Source organism: Hyperoodon ampullatus, assembly GCF_949752795.1.
Source record: "Hyperoodon ampullatus genome assembly, chromosome: 17".
Lineage (NCBI taxonomy): Eukaryota > Metazoa > Chordata > Mammalia > Artiodactyla > Ziphiidae > Hyperoodon > Hyperoodon ampullatus.
Window position 1 is genome coordinate 51,325,529 of NC_136930.1, and position 19,043 is coordinate 51,344,571.

Genomic DNA, 19,043 nt, shown 5'->3' on the forward strand with positions numbered 1-19,043 from the left:
CAACCACTGCGCCACCAGAGAAGCCCTGAAGTATAATTTACATAATGTCATAATTTACTCTAAGTGCATAATTCAGTAAGCATGACAAATGTATACAGTTATGTAATCATTACCCCAGCAAAGATATAGAACATTTCCTCTCCACAATTTTAGAAGGTTTTTTATTCATGTAAAGTTTATGTCATAAAATACCCACGGTATGATTTCCATGTCTTCAAAAATATTTCTAATACATTTCTTTTGTGTTTTTTTTCTGTCATAGCTACATTAAAAAATCTTCTCTATCCTGTATCAATCTATATAGTTTTCATTGTACTTTAATACATTATCATTTAAGTTGCTGCCATTCTGTAATATATAGAGAGAACTTTTCTATTCTCATCATAGGAGTGGGATTATGAACACTCAGAACTGCCGTGTATGGAGCAAGTGTGAGGCAGAGTCAGTGCCTCGGCTTAACTATTCAGACAGAAGGGAAGAGAAAATGATCCAAAGTTAGAAATAGAACCAAATGATAACCATAAACAAAACAAAACAAAGACAAGAAATAACAGGTAAGATGATGAGGGAGATTAGAATAACTAGATGGAAAGAAAAGGCAGTTTTTTTCTTTTCTGGCTGCACTGCACGGCTTGTGGGATGTTAGTTCCCCAACCAGGGATCGAACCCGTGCTCTCTGCAGTGGAAGTACGAGTTCTAACCACGAGACCACCAGGGAATTCCTGCAAAGGTAGTGTTGATGGGGGAGTTCGCTTCTGGATGAAAATTCTGGATGAAGAAACTACTTCCAACTCTGCAATTTCAAGCTTCCTGCTTTCTTGATCATCCCAACACTATTTTCAAAATGCAGGGACCAGCTTTCATTCCATACCTTTAGAAATGTGTATACTCCAAAACTCATAGAAATATGTTGGACTATAAGGGGAATCTTATTTGTTAAAGGTTTAAAAAACTTTTCAGATGGATCCCTCATGAGCTGGGGGAAAGGGGTACAGTGGGGAGACAACCAGAGTTGGGGCCTGTAGATGCTCCCTCGGCACTAGGTCCCTGAATTCCGTCAGGAGAAAACAAGATGTGCCCACTGGGTCAGTGACAGAAGCAGTGACAGGCGATGGAACAGACAGGTGGGTGGGAGCACGCAGAGCCTGTTGGAACTGTGGGACCTGGACGTAGGTATCCTCAGATACATCCCCCTCCTGTGCCCCCAGCCCAGCTTTTTAACCTGAAATTTTTAAAGAAGTTTTGCCAGTGCTTATGGCTTTCTCCCTGAAGAAGTGGAATGACCTTTTGTTAAGGGAAGAAGGCAAGTTAGAGTCTTCAGCTTTCAAAATAAAATATTGTATTTGATGCATATCCCTCTGGCATCATATCCTGAGCATGTGTCCCTAATGCCCTTCAGATTTTCTGATCAGTTGATAAAGTGAGGGCAACTGGGAGCTGATTTTAAATATAGGTGTCAGAATCGCTAACCATGAGATAGGTAGCCATACTTAAAATGTAGATACCCGGGCTTCCCTGGTGGGGCAGTGGTTGAGAGTCCACCTGCCAATGCAGGGGACACGGGTTCATGCCCCGGTCCGGGAAGATCCCACATGCCACGGAGCGGCTGGGCCCGTGAGCCATGGCCGCTGAGCCTGCGCGTCCGGAGCCTGTGCTCTGCAACGGGAGAGGCCACAACAGTGAGAGGCCCGCGTACTGCAAAAAAAAAAAAAAAAAAGTAGATACCCAAGAGATGTTTGTCAAAGAGAATATATTTAAGAAGAGTCTTTCCAAGAATTCTTCAGGACACATGAAAATTCTCCCACTGAATATTCCTTAGATTGTTGGAATAAGCATTAAAAGATACTTATTTGTGTTTTACCCCATGAACAAGATCTAGACATGCTTCCATAGGATCTAAAGAAACAAAATTTTTTTTTACATACAGAGACAGAAAGTTCATCAGATACTGAAGTTTGGTAAACTCGAAGTGGACTTCAAAGGACAGGGAGCTGAGTGAGCTCTGTGTATGAAGTGGACAGTGTTTGCATGAACTATAAGAAGCTGCTCTCTGAGAAAGTTGCAGGACACTCTTGGGTTTTGTTTTCTAACAAAAACTTAAGAAGGCAAAACCGATTCCCCACCCACTGCCAATGAAAGAAAAGTAATCTTCCTGAATTAATACTTTAAAAAAATGTCCTTTTCCTGACAGTTCAGATTTCACCCTCCAGTGGCATCTGATTAAACAGTGTATGGCTCCTGTGTTTGCACTTTTGGCATGTTTTATACATTTGATCCATCTTTGTTTTCCACAGAAGATGAAGAGGAAGATAGGCAGAAAGAGAGAGAAGCAGAGACAGAGACAGAAAGAGACAGAGGAGTATTGAAGAAAGTGTTGATTCCCCCTCCCCATGCATAAATAGATCTTTTGAGGCTATTGCACAGTTTAATTCAATATATAAAATGGGATCGAAGTTAGCTCCTGGAATGAATGAAGTGAGTGGGAACAATTCTGCAATTCCCTAGGGTAATTGTTGACTCAGAAGAGGCCACAACTACTCTCTGTTGACCATCACATAGGAAGAAACAGTGCCAGGGGTTAAGACAGTCCTCTCCATGTTAATAGGCAAGGAGCATGGAAAGTCTATGCACAGAATGAACATATCCCACTGCCTCATACCCAGTTTGATTCAAATTGGGTAATCCCATGATGGATCATTATGAAGTGAAAGTCCTTCTTGAAGGGACATCCCTACATGCCCACGTTGAACAATGGAATCACAATTTTAATTTTGATCACCACCACCTGTATGCATTTCATTCTTCTATTGCAACAGGATTTTGGAAGATTTTACAGATCTCAATTCTTCCATGTTAGTCAAACCATCACTTACCATATCACTAAGTAGGTCCTTCCTTTAGTCTGCAGTTTTTCTGCTGTGCCGTAATTTGAAGATGCCCTACATTTGATGGAGTTAATGGGCTTCCTTTACCCTAAATGCTACAAGATCTTTCAACAAGAATATCATGATTTTTAAAAGAGGGTGGTTCTCTGATTAAAAACTATTACCAATCAAGGCAACGTAAACTCTCCTAGCTGGTATTTCTAGACCTGCTTTTATGTAGGTCAGACAGTCTACTTAGATCAATTAGGTGTGTTAGCATTAGTTTATTTTCAGTACATTGTTAGTGTCAAAAAGCATTGTTCTGTAACCCTCCAGAACCAGTGATGTTTGTAGTTGTAAATCAAGCTTCAAAATCCCAGAAGTAAAATCTGGTTTTCCTTTGGAAAATGGAATTATCTAGCCACAAAAGCACTATGTGCTTTTTAAGTTTTGATATCATTTGTAGTCTCCATTTCTCTTAAAAAGGGTCCTGCTCAGTGTACCATTTTTTCTAAGTAGTTTTAGAACTTTGGAATCATATAATTAGTAGTAGAAGTCTACTTAGAGGCCCAAAATACTTTTTTAATTTAAGGAGCACTTTAACTTAATGTACTTATGCATATAATTTTCTAAAATGATGTCAGTCTAAGCTTTGGTGCACTAGAGGTGGATCCCATGATGAGTTTGTAAACCATGAAGTTTCAAAATGAGAATAGAATGTGCCCAAACTAGTCAGTTAATCAGTACAGTGGTAGCTGATGCAAAGATTATTGTTGAACTGTATTTAGTTATTTGAATGGCAGTATTTATCTCTTTATTGCAAACTCCTGTAACCAAATTGCTTATGTAATTTATGAGATTCCAATGCAGTTAATATTTAATGGAAACTCTGAATCTAAAGTATACGTTTAGAAGGCACTCTGCAACCATTTGACTCTATAAATAACTTTAGCACCTTTTGTCCCTTAGTTATAGGGGACAATGCAACTCCCCTGAGCTCTTCCAGAAGTATTATCAAGCTCCAGTTTTGCTTCTTAGTATTGGACTGAAATTGCTGCTCTGTCCCTGGCACCACTAAAATGGTTTGCTTCATTCTTGTGTCTTGTTTCTATATGCTTTCCACCAAGGTGCATGCTCCTTAGTTTACTTACCTGTCACTACAGAATGTTATTTTACATTCCTATGTCTACTGCCAAGGTTACAAATAAAAGGAAACCTATCTTTTGGATACAACATTAAATCTTTCACTGCCAATGTAAAGTTTCTGCTTGCTGTCCCTTGTGGCTGTTTTTTTTGTGCTAATAAAGCTTGCTTATGGTCTTCATGTGGGAAAAGAAAAACTGTTACTGTTTAAGATTTTAATGCTTTTTATAATGTATTTGTTTACATTGAACATTATAACTGATCTATACACCTAATTAAACAACCGTATTTCAGCTGGACCTACACTTGTATAGACCTTCTGGATCTCATACAAACCAAATACACTGGGACCAGTTTTTCTCTTCAGAGGATTAGTTTGCAGAAAGCATCAGAATCACAGTCTTTCTATGTGGATATTGTATACATTGGACAGACATCTACAATTGCAGCATTGGATGGTATATTGTATTATTTCATATCTAAAACCTAAACCTTATAAACCTACTTTGTACTAAAATCTTATTGTGGACGTTATTTATATTCTGTAGGTTAGGTAGAAACATTAATCTCTAAATATTGTTATTCTTTCATCTCAGTAATGCTATGGTTTAAATCATATATTTTTTTAATGAATAAGACCAAGTGATTATTCTAAAGATAAATGCATCCGTAATGTAAACTTTGTCATTAAAGCAGGAATTAGTTTTATAGTCCTGGATTCTGTTTACAAGTAAACTGTGGCAAACATTCTAATTTTGCCTTGTTTGATTTTTGAGAAATCATCTACCAAGATAGAGATCTGTTCCTGAAAGGCAACTATTGACATTGACATCTGTCTAGTAAGAATGAGCTGAAACTTTCCATGGACTTTATTGTGATAATTAGTAAAACTGTAAATGAAAACTTTATTTCTCAGAGTTTTAGTATTTTTTCTAGTTATGTTAATAGACTCATATATGTGAGATATGCTAATAAAATAATAAAAATTAAACTGCAGTCTTTTTAAAAATCAGCCTAACTCCAAACAGTCTCCTTAATAAGTGACTGTTACCATATTTCAGAGGAGTTTTGGAATCCTTTCCTTTGGAACAGCTTTCAAGTGCAAGGTCATGATTCAACTGGCTAAAAACTAAATGTTACTGTACTTTGAGTCACTCTTTTTGAATCCACTGTCACCAGACTTACATTGTGATTGGTGGGGCACATAAGACAGCTGATTTGTGCTGAGATAAAGGTTGTAGTTCCTTAAGCAACATTCATTTAGCACCTACAATGTGGCAGGCAATGTGTCTAGTACCAAAGAAAGAGCAGAGGACCAGGCAGTCCTGGTCCTGCCCTCATGGAGCACACATCCTAGTGAGCACCACGTTTAGGGACCTACAACAGAGCAACACTAACTGGCCCACAGAAGGCTGCATAGAACCCAGAGCTTGGTGGCTTTTCAGTATTTTGTTTTACCCACTGAGGCTCATATATCAAAAGACTTTAAAGCTTTATATTCTAGAAGTGAAGGTTTGCCAAGTTTCACAAACTACTTTCCTTAAGGTCTTCTTTCTAAAATTTGATTTTAAACAGCTTATTCCATGACACATGGATATTATTTGATGCTTTTCTTTTTAGCAGCACAAGCTATGCAATTTTATCTCCCATTTACTTTGTTTATTTATGTTCTCTAGAAATGCCAAAGAGAAGACTTCCAGCATTAGCAAGTAAAGGAATATTTTTAAAGCACTTTCAGGTGAATCAGACCAAAATTAATGGATCAAGTATGACCAACCAATATTCTGTCACCATGACATCATGTAATTGCAGTTATAATATACCCATGATGGCTGTGAGCTTTGGGCAGGTAAGCTTAGAATTTTATGAGTAGCTATTTTCAACTTATGAAACATTAGCCTTGACCTAGTAAACTTAAAACATCTTTTTTTTATGAAGAACTGACACACAGATTAGACATCTTTTAATAGAACAAGACAGTTATTCTAAGGATAAAAGGAAGATTTAGAGGCTTGTTGAACTTGAGCATGAAAATTCACTTTAAACATTAAAAATTTTTTAATGAAATATATTGCTGGGGAAAAAAGCAGGAGGAAATAGCCTTAAGAATCAGCTAGTCAGATTTAAGTAGTTTTCTCTGTTGAGGTAAAAGAAAAATTTGTGGGCTCTCCCAATAAAGATCTTTGAACAGAGATTACTGAAAGAAAATTTGAGATTCTGCATATGTTTTAAAATTGTTTCTGTTATAAACACCATTTATTTTTATTTGTATCAAAATTGATACAAGGGGAAAGAGATGGTTTTCCATAATTCCAAAAGGATCTGGACAGTATTTTGTACTGTTTGGGTATAAGATCTGTATTAAATGCTACAATTATGAGGAGTATTCTTACATTTAATTTTTTACAAAAATATACAATTAGTTAATATAATTTCCTACAGCAAACCAAAACCAAATATAATAAGTTCAAGATTAAAAGTTAAATAATAATTAAATATTATAATTTGAGTCTCACAGAGAACTTTGTGTTAACAGTTTTATGATTAAAAAGACTGAAAAACTGTAAGTGTTCCACGAAAATTGCTTTTACCCTATCCAGGCCCAATGTTTTAGTCTTAGTATATTCAAGATAAATGTCTTGCAAATGTTTTTCAGTCTCTTAGCTCTCTTACAAAATATAATAACAAAATTTAATAACGTATGTGCACATATGTTAAATGTCCAGATTCATGAATTGTTTTAAAAACTGTAACTTTGAGATAATTGTAGATTTATGTGCAGTTGTAAGAAATAATACATAAATATTCCCATACCCTTCACCCATTATCCCCCAATGGTAACATTTATAACTATAGCATAATAGCACAGCCAGAAAATTGACATTGATACAATTTACCAAACTTATTCAGATGTTACCAGTTCTACATGCTTTCATTTGTGTGTGCCTGAGTATGTGTAGTTCTGTACAATTTTTATTGCACGTGTAGGTTCAGCTGACCACCACAGAACAGTTCCATCACAAGGATCCCTCATGATACCCTTTTATGTAGCCACACCCTCCTCCCTCCCTTCTGCACAGTCTTATGTCTGGCAACCACTAATGTCTCTATAATTTTGGCATTTGACAATGTTGTGGAAAAGGAATCAGACTTTATATAATCATACTAGCATTTAGCCTTTTGAGATTGGCTTTTTTCACTCAGCATAATTCCCTTGAGACCCCTCCAAGTTGTTGTATGTATCAATAGTTTGTTCATTTTTGTTACTGAGTAACATTTAATGGGATGGATGCACCATAGTCTATTAACCACTTACCCCTTGAAGGACATCTGAGTTGTTTCCAGGTTTTGGGTGTTATGAATAAAGCTGCTATGAACATTTATCTATAGGTTTCCATGTGATGTAAGTTTTCAGTTTCTGGGTTAATTGCCCATCAGTGTAATTATGGGTTCATATGGTAAGCACATGTACAGTTTTGTAAGAAACTATCATACTCTTTACCAAAGTGGCTGCACTATTTTATATTCCCACCAGCAATGTATGAGTGATCCAGTGTCTGCACAAATTTGCCAGCATTTGGCATTATCACTATTTTTTATTCTAACCATTCTGATGGGTTATATACTGTTAGCTGATTTTGGTGTTAATTTGCATTTCCTAATAGCTAATAATGTTGAACACCCATATATCCTCTTCTGTGATATCTGTTCATGCCTTTTGCCCATTTTCTAATTGGACTATTTTCCTATTATTGAGTTTTTAAAGCTCTTTATATATCCTAGATATAAGTCCTTTGTCAGGTATGTGGTTTGCATATATTTTCTCCCAGTCTGTACCTTGCCTTTTCATCATCTTCATAAGGTCTTTCATAGAACAACACTCTTAATGAGATACAGTTTATCAAGTTTTTCCTTTTATGAATGGTGCTTTTGGTTTCAAGTCAGAGAACTCTACTCTTATCCCTAAATCCTGAATATTTTTCTATTTTTGTCCTGAAAGTTTTATAGTTATACATTTTACATTTAAGGCCATGATCCATTCTGAGTTAACTTTTGTATAAGACATGAAGTTTTAGGTCCAGGTTCATTTGTTTGCCTATCCCTCCGGTTGCTCTGGCACCATTTATTGAAAAAACTATCCTTCCTCTGTTGAATTGCTTTTGTATCTTTATCAAAAGTCTGTTGGGCATATTTGTGTGGATGTATTTCTGGATTCTCTATTCTGTCCCATTGCTCTATGTGTCCATCCTTCCACCAATACCACACCCTTCTGATCACAGTAGCTATGTAGTAAGCCTTAACATTGGGAAGAGTGATTCCTTTCACTTTACTCTTCTTGTGAAAAATTGTTTTAGCTATTCTAGGTCCTGTGTCTTTCCATATAAAATTTGAAATAGGCTTGTTTATGTCTACAAAAATCTTGCTGGTAATTCGATAAGAATTGCATTTAAACCTATAGATTGGATATAAACCTATAGAGAGAATTGATACCTTTACCATGTTGAGTCTTCCAATCTATGAACACAGTATGTCTCTCAATTTATTTAGGTCTTCTTTGCTTTTTTTTTGTCCAATGTATTTTGGTCTTCTTTGATTACATCTTGCATTTTGCAATTTTGAAATTTCAGGTCAGATTCAGTACATTTTGTTAGATTTGTATTTCATTTTCTTTGAAGCCATTGTAATGGGTCTTGTATTAATTTCAGTTTCCGCATGCTTGTTATTTATACATAAAAATGTGATTGGTTTTTGTGTATTGATCTTGTATCCTGCAATCTTGCTGAAGTCCATGAATTTTTACAAAGTAAATGCACTCATGTAATCACTACCCAGATCAAGATAAAGAAAATCATTAGACCACCCCCCCAAAGCTTTCTTTATGCCTTTTCCTTGTCGTGAGATTACTTACCCCACAACCTTAGATAACCACTATTTTGATTTCTACTACCATTAATTAGTTTTGCTTGTTTTTACTTTTTTAAAAAATAAATATTAAAAATATTTATTAAATAGTAAAATATTTATTTATTTATTTATTTCCCTTATTTTTTTGGCTGCATTGGTTCTTAGTTGCAGCACGCTGGATCTTTGTTGAGGCAAGCAGGATCTTTTGTTACAGCACGAGGTCTCTTCATTGTGGCACTCAGGCTTCTCTCTAGTTTCGGTGCGTGGATTTCTCTCTAGTTGTGGCGCGAGGGCTCCAGGGCACGTGAGCTCTGTAGCTTGTGGCTCGCGGGCTTTCTCTTTGAAGCGCACGAGCTCAATGGTTGTGGCATGTGGGTTTAGTTGCCCCGTGTCATGTGGGATCCTAGTTCCCCGACTGAGATGGAACCTGCATCCCCTGCATTGGAAGGCGGATTCTTTACCACTGGACCACCAGGGAAGTCCCTGTTTTTACTCTTCATATCAATGAATAATACAGTGTGTACTCTTTTGCATCTTCTTTTATTTGATAATGTGAGATTCATGCTGTTGCGTATAGCTAGCTATAGTCCGTTCTTTTTCATTGCTATACAATATTCCATGGTATTAATATACAACAATTTATCCTTTCTATTGATGGGCTTTTGCACTATTTCCAGTTTGGGGTTATTATAAATAAAGCTGCTCTGAACATTCTCGCATATGTCTTTTGGCACTTACGTTCACTCCTTTATGTGGGCAATAGAGCTTATAATTTTATTTTATTTATTTATTTTATTTATTTTTAAAAAATACTTACTTATTTGCTGCACCCGGTCTTAGTTGCTGCACATGGGATCTTTGTTGCCGTGTGCAGGATCTTTCATTGGGCATGTGGTATCTAGTCTTCTGACTAGGGATCGAACCCAGGCCCCCTGCATTGAGAGCACAGAGTCTTATCTGCTGGACCACCAGGGAAGTCCCCTAGAGCTTATAATTTTAAATTCCACAAAATTAGCAGGGATCAGAAGCAGGAGAATATCATCTTCACTCTTAGATTTACAATCTATGAATTTTTATTGCACGTTTCTTCTGTCAGTTGACTGACACTCAACATTAGACAGGTATTTCCTGAGTCTGGATCAGTCACTGTATTGATCATATACTTCCTTTTATTGTTAGTTAAGTTTTCAAGCTTCCATATGTTATTTCTCCAAAAAGGTGTTTAATTTTTTGATAGCCAAGACCATATCTCATGTTTCTTTGCCTTCCCATTGTGATTAGCATTGTACCTTGAACAGAATGCCTGCTCAATAAATATTTGTTCCTTGAGCGATGGTAGGTGCACTCTGAATTAATGAGGTATTACTGTGGTTCCAGCTGATTGCTGCACAGATGACTGAGTTGACTTGGGCCTCATTATCGCAGCTATATAGGTATGGCCTGTGTTGATTTATGTGACTCTCCTTAACGTTCTGAGGAGTCCTGAATACCTGAGGCTCATTTATGTCATGTCACAGGATTGTATGCCGGTGAAATAGAAATCTGGTTAGCCATTGTTATGTTTAATCATTTTATCAATATTTATTTTGGAAACTAGAAAATCACAAACGAGACAGAGAATGAGTCTGTTTACAGAGGAAATAATTGGCCGGGGGAGTCAAAGATTCGTATTCAAAGAGTTCAAGCAGCATCTCCACCTCTAAGTGGCAGCTTTGACATTCACGCTTACGGACATGTTCTCAAAGGTATATGAAAAAAGTTCATAACTTTGGTCTATGTATCAGTTGGACTGTACTGATCTAGACAACCATCATAAACATTTTGGTGTATTTCTTCTTAATATTATTTCTCTATGTAATTTATAGAGCTGAGATTATGTCAGTAATGTAAAACTAAATTGTTCAGAAAAATGACATTTTCTTCATCACCTCACCAGATATACCAGGTTAAATTCCCAAAAGTTAGTTTCTCTTTTCCATCCATAGCTTACTGGTTATCTATAAAGTTAACTGATTTTTTTTAAAAAAAGTATTTGAACCAAGGCTCAATGTCTGGGCTACATTACTCATGTAATTTTTGTTTCTCAGAAATATATAAATGTGTTGCCTAAGTAATATGCAGATTTCATTTTTTCTGTATTTGGAGGAGGACAGTTGGTTTACAAGTGATAAAACACATTTCACGTATGTTAAGGATGGCCATAGGTTTGTGGATTTTTCACTCCCACTGTTTGCCATCCTTCCGCGAGTGCAGGTATTCCCGCTGCTGTGTCAGCTGCAGATCTGCAGTTTGCTCTCCAGAGTCTAGAAGAAGTGGGACAAGTCTCAGTTACACGAGAGGGAAGCTGTGCTGGATACTCATGGCACGTCAAGTGGAGAAGCCCATGTGGAAAGCAGAATCTGCTGCAGGTTCCCTTACTTTGCCTGGTTTCTGTTTTCTTCTACGTGTTCGTTGCTTATTTGCACCCTGCCTCATTCCAAAAAGAACTGGAGACTGTGTGTATTTTAAAAATGCAAGCTATAGCCTAAACAGTAATAAAAGGAAACTGAGAAGAAGGTTGTTGTAAATTAAGTTGACCAGGCATTCTCTTTCGTGGAGAATAGTTGTTGGTGCTTTTTATTCCTGATCCCCTGTGGGGGAATATACCGGTTAGAAGACCTTTGACAGGGGCAGGAGGGGCACAGGCAGGGGCAGTCTCAGAACTAAATCTGGGTATACGTAAGAGGGGCCAAGCATAACCAGCGTCACTGTCATTTAATTCTACCACTGTGCACTAGAGTTGTGTTCTAGGACCTTGGATACTTTTCTGGTTTCAAAGATGACCTTTTCAAGTTCATAACAGAGCCACACCTTAAGAGCTCATCTAATTATTTTTGCTTAGAGTGTGGTTGGGGGCAGGGAGGGAAGTCAGGCTCAGAATATGTGACAGAGAAGGGTCTAGAAGAGACTGGGGGCTCAGTTATCAAACATCAAAAATATGATGCTTTGTAGTGATGATGAGAGTGTGAGATGCACTCTCATCCTCATGCACTGTTGGTGAGACAGTAAATTAGTATGAGCTTTTGGAAGGATAATTTAATTGTATCTGAATATAGATACCTTATGATTCAGCAGTCTCAGCTGTGTTACTCTCTTCTACTGAAATAATAATACAAACATGAAATGAAATAGGCACAAAGTTAGTCACTGCAGAATTATTTGTAATAGTAAAAAACCTAGAAATCTAAATTCCCATCAATAGAAAAATGGTTGTTAAAATTATACAAACGGTGGAGATAAATACAGAACTCTACTTATAAAACCATTTTGGAAAAAACAGAGGCGCTGGGGGACAGGAGATTCAAAAAAATGTATATAAACAATAAACATAGAATATAATGTACCATACATAGATTGTATGGATGTCATAAAGATATGGGGGTTATTTTAAGAAAACACGTGGCCAGAAACTAGAATAAGAAAATTCTGCAACTGAGACAGCTCTAGTGACTGATCTCCTCTTGGTCCTCTGCTGGTGCCTGCACACCTACTCCCTTCATTCTTTCCTGACCAGTCTCCTCTGCTTTATTCATCATTTCTGCTCCTGGTTACTTTGGTTCCCACAGGCCCAGCATGGAGACTCCTGTCTCTTTGCTGGACCCTGTATGCATCTGAAGGCTACCATATTGGCAGCACGATTTTGAAATGACCAAATTATACACATTGATCTGATTTGGTTTCATTTTTACCACTGGCAGAAATTATAACTCCATGAGTGGATGAAAAACCAAGAGTAGTTTTAGTAGAGGCCAAAAATGCTAAAGGGGAAAAGTTGACTCGGGTGGAAAGAGGACTACAGTTTTCAATTATTTAAGAATCATTTATCAAAATGGTCATATTCAGAAAGAGCATAGAATATTTTGAAAAAATCAAATTAAGTAAATTCATGTTCCTTAGACATATTTTATCCTAAATATTCAAGTTAATATCAATATCAAGTTAATTTTAGTCATTTAATTCAAGTTGTAATTGATGCAATATATGATACTGCAATGATGTTATCAGTTTTTTTCTTGGGTAGATTATCATTTTTGAAGAGGCTTCTTTTTCAAAAATGTGATTAAATGGCTTTGAATTGTTTTCAGCCTTTGGCTTTTCACTTTTAACCATGCTTAAACTTAAAAAGAAAAACTACTGTGATCATATTTATTATAACCTTTCTAGTAAAATAACCTCGTCTAAAAATAGATCAATGATTCCAACATTTTTGGAGAAAAGGCTAACATGATGGTTACAAGGATAAAGGAAGGTGGCTTATTCAGACAGCACATACTGGGAGACCTACTTCGTACACCCAACAAACAGCCACAGGTATTTTTGAAAGTTTCCTCGTGATGTAATTTTAAATGTATAACTATTTTGTAATACATTAAAGACCTGGTAAAACAGAAGAGATGACATATTTATTTTTCATGTGACTATTTGTTAACAGATGATCAACTCAATGATATTATTTTGGGACTTTTGGGAAAATTATCTTCCTTATGATAAAAGATTTTAAGCTCTACTGTTAGTATTTGAAAATATATTCTTTCATTTAATCTTTATAGTAACTCTGTAAAGTAATTATTAATGTTACCACTCACTGATGAGGAAATTAAATTGTATGGAGTTTAGGTGACTTTCCCAAGAGCAACCTTTATTTTTCTTCATAGCACTTATCACCCCCAGGGCATAATGTGCATTTTCTTTTTTTTGTAAGTTTATAGCCTTATGCAAGGCTCTCTGTCCTACCTCCACTAGAATATAAGTTCAGTAACAGCAGGGATGTCATCTGTTTTGTTAAATGTGCTTGAAACATTTACAACTGTGCCTGACGAATAATGGACACACTCACTGAATGAATCAATGAAGTGTCAAAACAGAAAAAGTATAGATAGAATAGACTAATTTTTGGAAACCAACAAACCAGCAAACAAGCAAATTTCCATTACTTTTTCTAAATCCTATGCATAGTCTATTTAACCATGCTACCCTTGTTACCTCTTTGTTTCTTTATTTGAAGGTTGAAGTCTATGTTAATGAAATCCCAGCTAAATGTTCAGGTGACTGTGGGTTTACATGGGATCCCACAACTACTCCTCAAGTCTTGGCCATAAGCCCTTCCCAAGGTAATCTCTTGCTTTTGAACTTGGAGTATGGGGTGGAAGACAATTAGCAAAAATGTAAACTGATAATGATTTTTTTATATTCTAACTAAGGCAAGCAGACAGTCCTACAGAGTGAAAAAAAATCTATCAGATCAGAAAGCTATGGAAAGATCATTAATTATCTTTGCAAAAAATATCACTGTTGAAGTTGGACTCTCTAGTATTCTGCTTCTCCAGTTTCACCAACTTCTAGGAGATATAGTACTAAAAGGCCAATAACAAGAGAGCTGCTATTTAGTAAAAGAAAATAATTAGGTCCTAGATTTGAGAATAAGAGATAGAAAAATTATTGCCGAGAACTCAGTCTAGGGGGACACATTGTAAAATACCTTCATAGTATGTGATTGCTTTAAAAAAAAACAAAACAGATTATATTATGTCTGAACTCCCAAGGATTGAAATAAACAGCATGACCAAGGATTGTAAGGTGTGGCTTTTTTTCAGTCAGAAAGGTAAGCTCAGATACTATAATCCTATATTTAGTCTTGTTGACTAGTAGGAAAATTCACCTGCTAATTATAAATCAGCAAACAAAAAGAAAAAACCCATTGAAATCTTTAAAATAACACAACTTTGTGTTGAAAGAATATATTCTTCAGACTTTTTTATAATTATAGTTCTCTCTAAGCACCATGCTCAGTGTTAGGCCCCTACGAACTTCCCCAGAGGCAATCACAATAATTAATTTTGTGTGTATTTTTCCATGCCATTTTAAATACCTTTTGTGTATAACACACATATGGTAATTTTGCCAATTTTTTAAGTTTACAAATGAGCTATTACATTGTAAATATCATTTGCATCTTTTGTCATTCAGCATTCATTTTGAGAAATATTTATATGGTTTTATGTATATCTAATTCATCACTAAAATACTTCATGGATACACCAATTTATTTGTTCTTCTACTGATGGACATTTACATCGTTTACAAGTTTTTTGTTTTCACACATGACTGTATTGAGCTTTCTTGTACAAATCTACTATAACATACATGCTAGAGCTTCTTTAGGGTTTATACCTACATGTGGATTAATGGGTATATGTGTATTCAGTTCATTAGGTGACCAAATTGCTCCCCAAAGTGGCTGTACCTCCAGTGGGTATGAGAGCACCATATTCCCCACATCTTTGCCAACACTTCATATTATGAGTTTCTAATTTTGGTCAATCTGATGAGTGTAAGAAGTTATCTCATCATTGCTTTAATGTTGTCTATTCCCTGATTAGTAATGCACAGGAATATCTTCTTGTATGTTTCTTGGACATTTAAATTATTTCTTCTTCTGCAAATTGCTTGTTAACATCTTTTATCCACTTATCAGATTGTCTTTTTTCTATCAACTTGCACTGTATATTGTATGTTATGTTTGCTGATTCTTTGCACACATCTTCTCCCAGTATTTCACTTATGATTTTTTTTAGTATCTTGTTCATGGAAAAGTTTAAATCACTGATTTATTTTAATTTATATACCTTTTCCTTTATGGATAAACATGGCTTTTTGTATCTTATTTAAGAAATCCATCTCTACATTAACGTCGTTAAGGTATTCGGTTATGTTTCTTCTAAAATTTTGAAGTTTTGTTTTTCATCCTTAGCTATTTATTTATTTATTTATTTATTTTGGTGACTTCTTTTTTTTTTTTTTTTTTTAGTTTCTGCTTTATAACAAAGTGAATCAGTCATACATATACATCTGTTCCCACATCCCTTCCCTCATGCATCTCCCTCCCTCCCACCCTCCCCATCCCACCCCTCCAGGCGGTCACAAAGCACCGAGCTGATCTCCCTGTGCTCTGCGGCTGCTTCCCACTATCTATCTACCTTACGTTTGGTAGTGTATATATGTCCATGCCTCTCTTTCGCTTTGTCACAGCTTACCCTTCCCCCTCCCCATATCCTCAAGTCCATTCTCAAGTAGGTCTGTGTCTTTATTCCCGTTTTACCCCTAGGTTCTTCATGACATTTTTTTTTTAATTCCATATATATGTGTTAGCATACGGTATTTGTCTTTCTCTTTCTGACTTACTTCACTCTGTATGACAGACTCTAGGTCTATCCACCTCATTACAAATAGCTCAGTTTCGTTTCTTTTTATGGCTGAGTAATATTCCATTAGCTATTTAAATCCATTTATAATCTGTGTTGTGTGTGATGTTATATGAGTCGGGTGACCGTGTCATTTATTGATCAAATCTGGATACCTTTAAGAGTGAATGGAGAACATTCAGTATAGGATGCTGGGCCAGCAAGTATAAACCTGGAATAGCCCAGGCATTTTAGGATGGGTATCATCCCAGATAAAGTAATCATATCCTATTTCAAATGGAAAGTGTCTACTACCCTTATTGTACAGTTTATTCTTTTCTCAGGAGTTTGTGATGGCGGTTCTGTCCTAGTCTAAGTTACTATATGGAAATGTCTGTTTAATTTCTTTGTCATAAGAATGATTTTCCTTTCCTTACAACATTCTATACTTAGTCAGATAATTCTTTCCACTAATCTCTATAAACACACAGATTCAAAACACGAAGCACTGTGCAGTAATTCAGTGGAAAAAAAGTACCATTGCTAAATAAATGTCTTTTTTCCCTGCTTGCTTATAGGCTTATTGTTTATATCTTTTAGAAGATAGTCTCACTTTTCTCTGAGAAATACCTGATTTCATAACAACAGATTCTATGTTTTGTCATTTTAATATTGTTATTTAAATTTATCCTTTTCAGGGTCCTATGAAGAAAGCACAATTCTAACCATATCAGGCTCTGGATTTTCTCCTAGTTCAACTGTATCGGTCTCAGTTGGACCAGCAGGTTGCTCTCTTCTTTCTGTGAATGGTAGATTCTTTTAAAATCATTATTTTTGAGTCTAATTGTTTTTCTCTAAGAGAACGTAGAATCAAAGAGCAGTGTTATAATACTGATTTTCCTATAGAGTACCTTTGGGGTTATGAAATTGGCAAACTGCTCTGGATAAATACCTTATCTTTTTAATCTTTGATTATGACTACAGGCTAATTCTTTCACTGTGGTACAGTGTCTTTATCCCATAACAGTTGATTTTTGTTCTTTTCCCTCATAAAGTGATTACATGAAATCTTTCCTTCTTTAGTGTGTCTCTGGGACACAAAAATACATGAATTGCAGCTCTGATATTGCATGGTCCCCTCTGCCCATGCTTTGAAAATGCCTCATTAGTCATAGCAAGAGGACATAGCCATCTTCCTGGACTTCTAGTCCAAACTTCATAGTCCTCTATGTATTAATGTAGAATTTAAGGATCATATTTTCTATTTATGGAAAAGTGAGGACCATAATTATTTGTCTCCCTAAAAATTCTCTTTCACAATCCTAGGTATTTTTATTAATTTTAATAAGTTGGAATTACATAAGCAAATTCACCTTCCATATCATTTTAGTTGTTTTTTTTTGCGGTACGTGGGCCTGTCACTGTTGTGGCCTCTCCCGTTGCAGAGCACAGGCTCCGGACGCGCAGGCTCAGGGGCCATGGCTCATGGGCCCAGCCGCTCCACGGCATGTGGGATCTTCCCGGACCGGGGCACGAACCCGTGTCCCCTGCATTGGCAGGCGGACTCTCAACCACTGTGCCACCAGGGAAGCACTAAGTTGTTTTAAATTTACATCTTCTATGCATTCTTGAGATCTAATAGTCAGTATTGCACCTGTATTATAAGTGCACCTATGTTGTTCTAAATGAAGTGAAGAATGTTTTTCACTTAGTTTTTATCAGTTTTCTTGTTGAAACCTAATATTTTACTCAGTTTGGGACATAAACAATATATTGGACCAAAGTTTTTAGAATTATTCATATAAATGATCTTATAGGTTAGGATTTAAAATTCTTCTTATAGTAACTTTTTTCCCACAGTGTAGTACTCAGGAGCAAATTGTTTACTCCACTTTCATTATTATTTTACCTTACTCTTTTCTAGCCCTGTCTGATTCGTAATATGAGGTAGTTCGTAAAGGTTGTCCTCCCATTAATATATGAGTAGTATTCCTTAGATATATTTCTTGGAATATAAAAATGAATGCCACTGTTTATATTTGCAAATATAAAATTTCAGTAATTTTATCTAACAAAAGCATTTCTTGACCATTTTCTTCTTCTTTTATCACAAGAAAATGAGATCAACTGCCAGATTCTGAATGGAAGTGCTGGACGTTTCCCAGTTGCTGTGTCCATAGCTGATGTTGGACTAGCACAGAATACAGAGGAGGAGGAATTACATTTCATTTATCAGAGTCAGATCTCACACATCTGGCCTGCTTCTGGAAGCCTAGCAGGTAATAGTTAATTGTTCCAAACAAAGAAAATTGCATACATTTCCATCATTTCATTGAACTGTTTCTAGAACAGGGTGAAGGGAGAGGACTCCAAAGCTTCCTCATATAAAACAAAGGAGACTCCTCTTTTAGAAGGCACAGTGGCTCAGTGGATGACTAATTCTTTTCTTATGCAGCATAAGTCAGGGTGACTGCTTCTACTTACATCTTAGGTTATTGAATTAATATCATCAATTATTACATGTGTCTATAACAAGCTCATTAATTATGTCAAGATAAGATTTATTAGTTATTATTCTGCTTACCAGCTGCTCCATTTATAATCACAGTCCCAGTGGAGCTACTAGACCCAGAAAAAGTTCCAGAAACAAATCAGGGAAAGGGATGCTGATGCAGAAGATGGAAAGAAAATAACACATTTTTCCTGTCCTGCTTCATTTCCTTTGTGTTTTGTTTGTTTGTTTGTTTGACCATGCTTAATTGTGGATTTTGTGCTTTGGCCTTGATCTTTTTGGTGTGTTCTGTTTTTATATTTTATGTTATTTTTATTTTTTGGGGATTTTTTCTTAGTTTTTCTTTTACTTAAAGGTATTAAAATTTGGGATTTTGTATAAGTCTTAATTCACTCTCAT

General features: G+C 36.0%; 1 protein-coding gene across 1 annotated transcript in view; it reads left to right on the forward strand.

Annotated features, from left to right (window-relative positions):
• The window catches only part of PKHD1L1 (PKHD1 like 1), a gene marked incomplete at both ends in the record, with an annotated part of 150,274 nt that overhangs the window by 45,006 nt on the left and 86,225 nt on the right, over positions 1-19,043 (forward strand). Inside the window, 8 exons of the mRNA XM_079722158.1 lie at positions 4,302-4,465; positions 5,684-5,856; positions 10,510-10,657; positions 11,166-11,320; positions 13,140-13,262; positions 13,957-14,062; positions 16,831-16,941; positions 18,247-18,411. Coding sequence (XP_079578284.1) covers positions 4,302-4,465; positions 5,684-5,856; positions 10,510-10,657; positions 11,166-11,320; positions 13,140-13,262; positions 13,957-14,062; positions 16,831-16,941; positions 18,247-18,411 — 1,145 coding nt within the window. The remainder of the gene's footprint in view (positions 1-4,301; positions 4,466-5,683; positions 5,857-10,509; positions 10,658-11,165; positions 11,321-13,139; positions 13,263-13,956; positions 14,063-16,830; positions 16,942-18,246; positions 18,412-19,043) is intronic.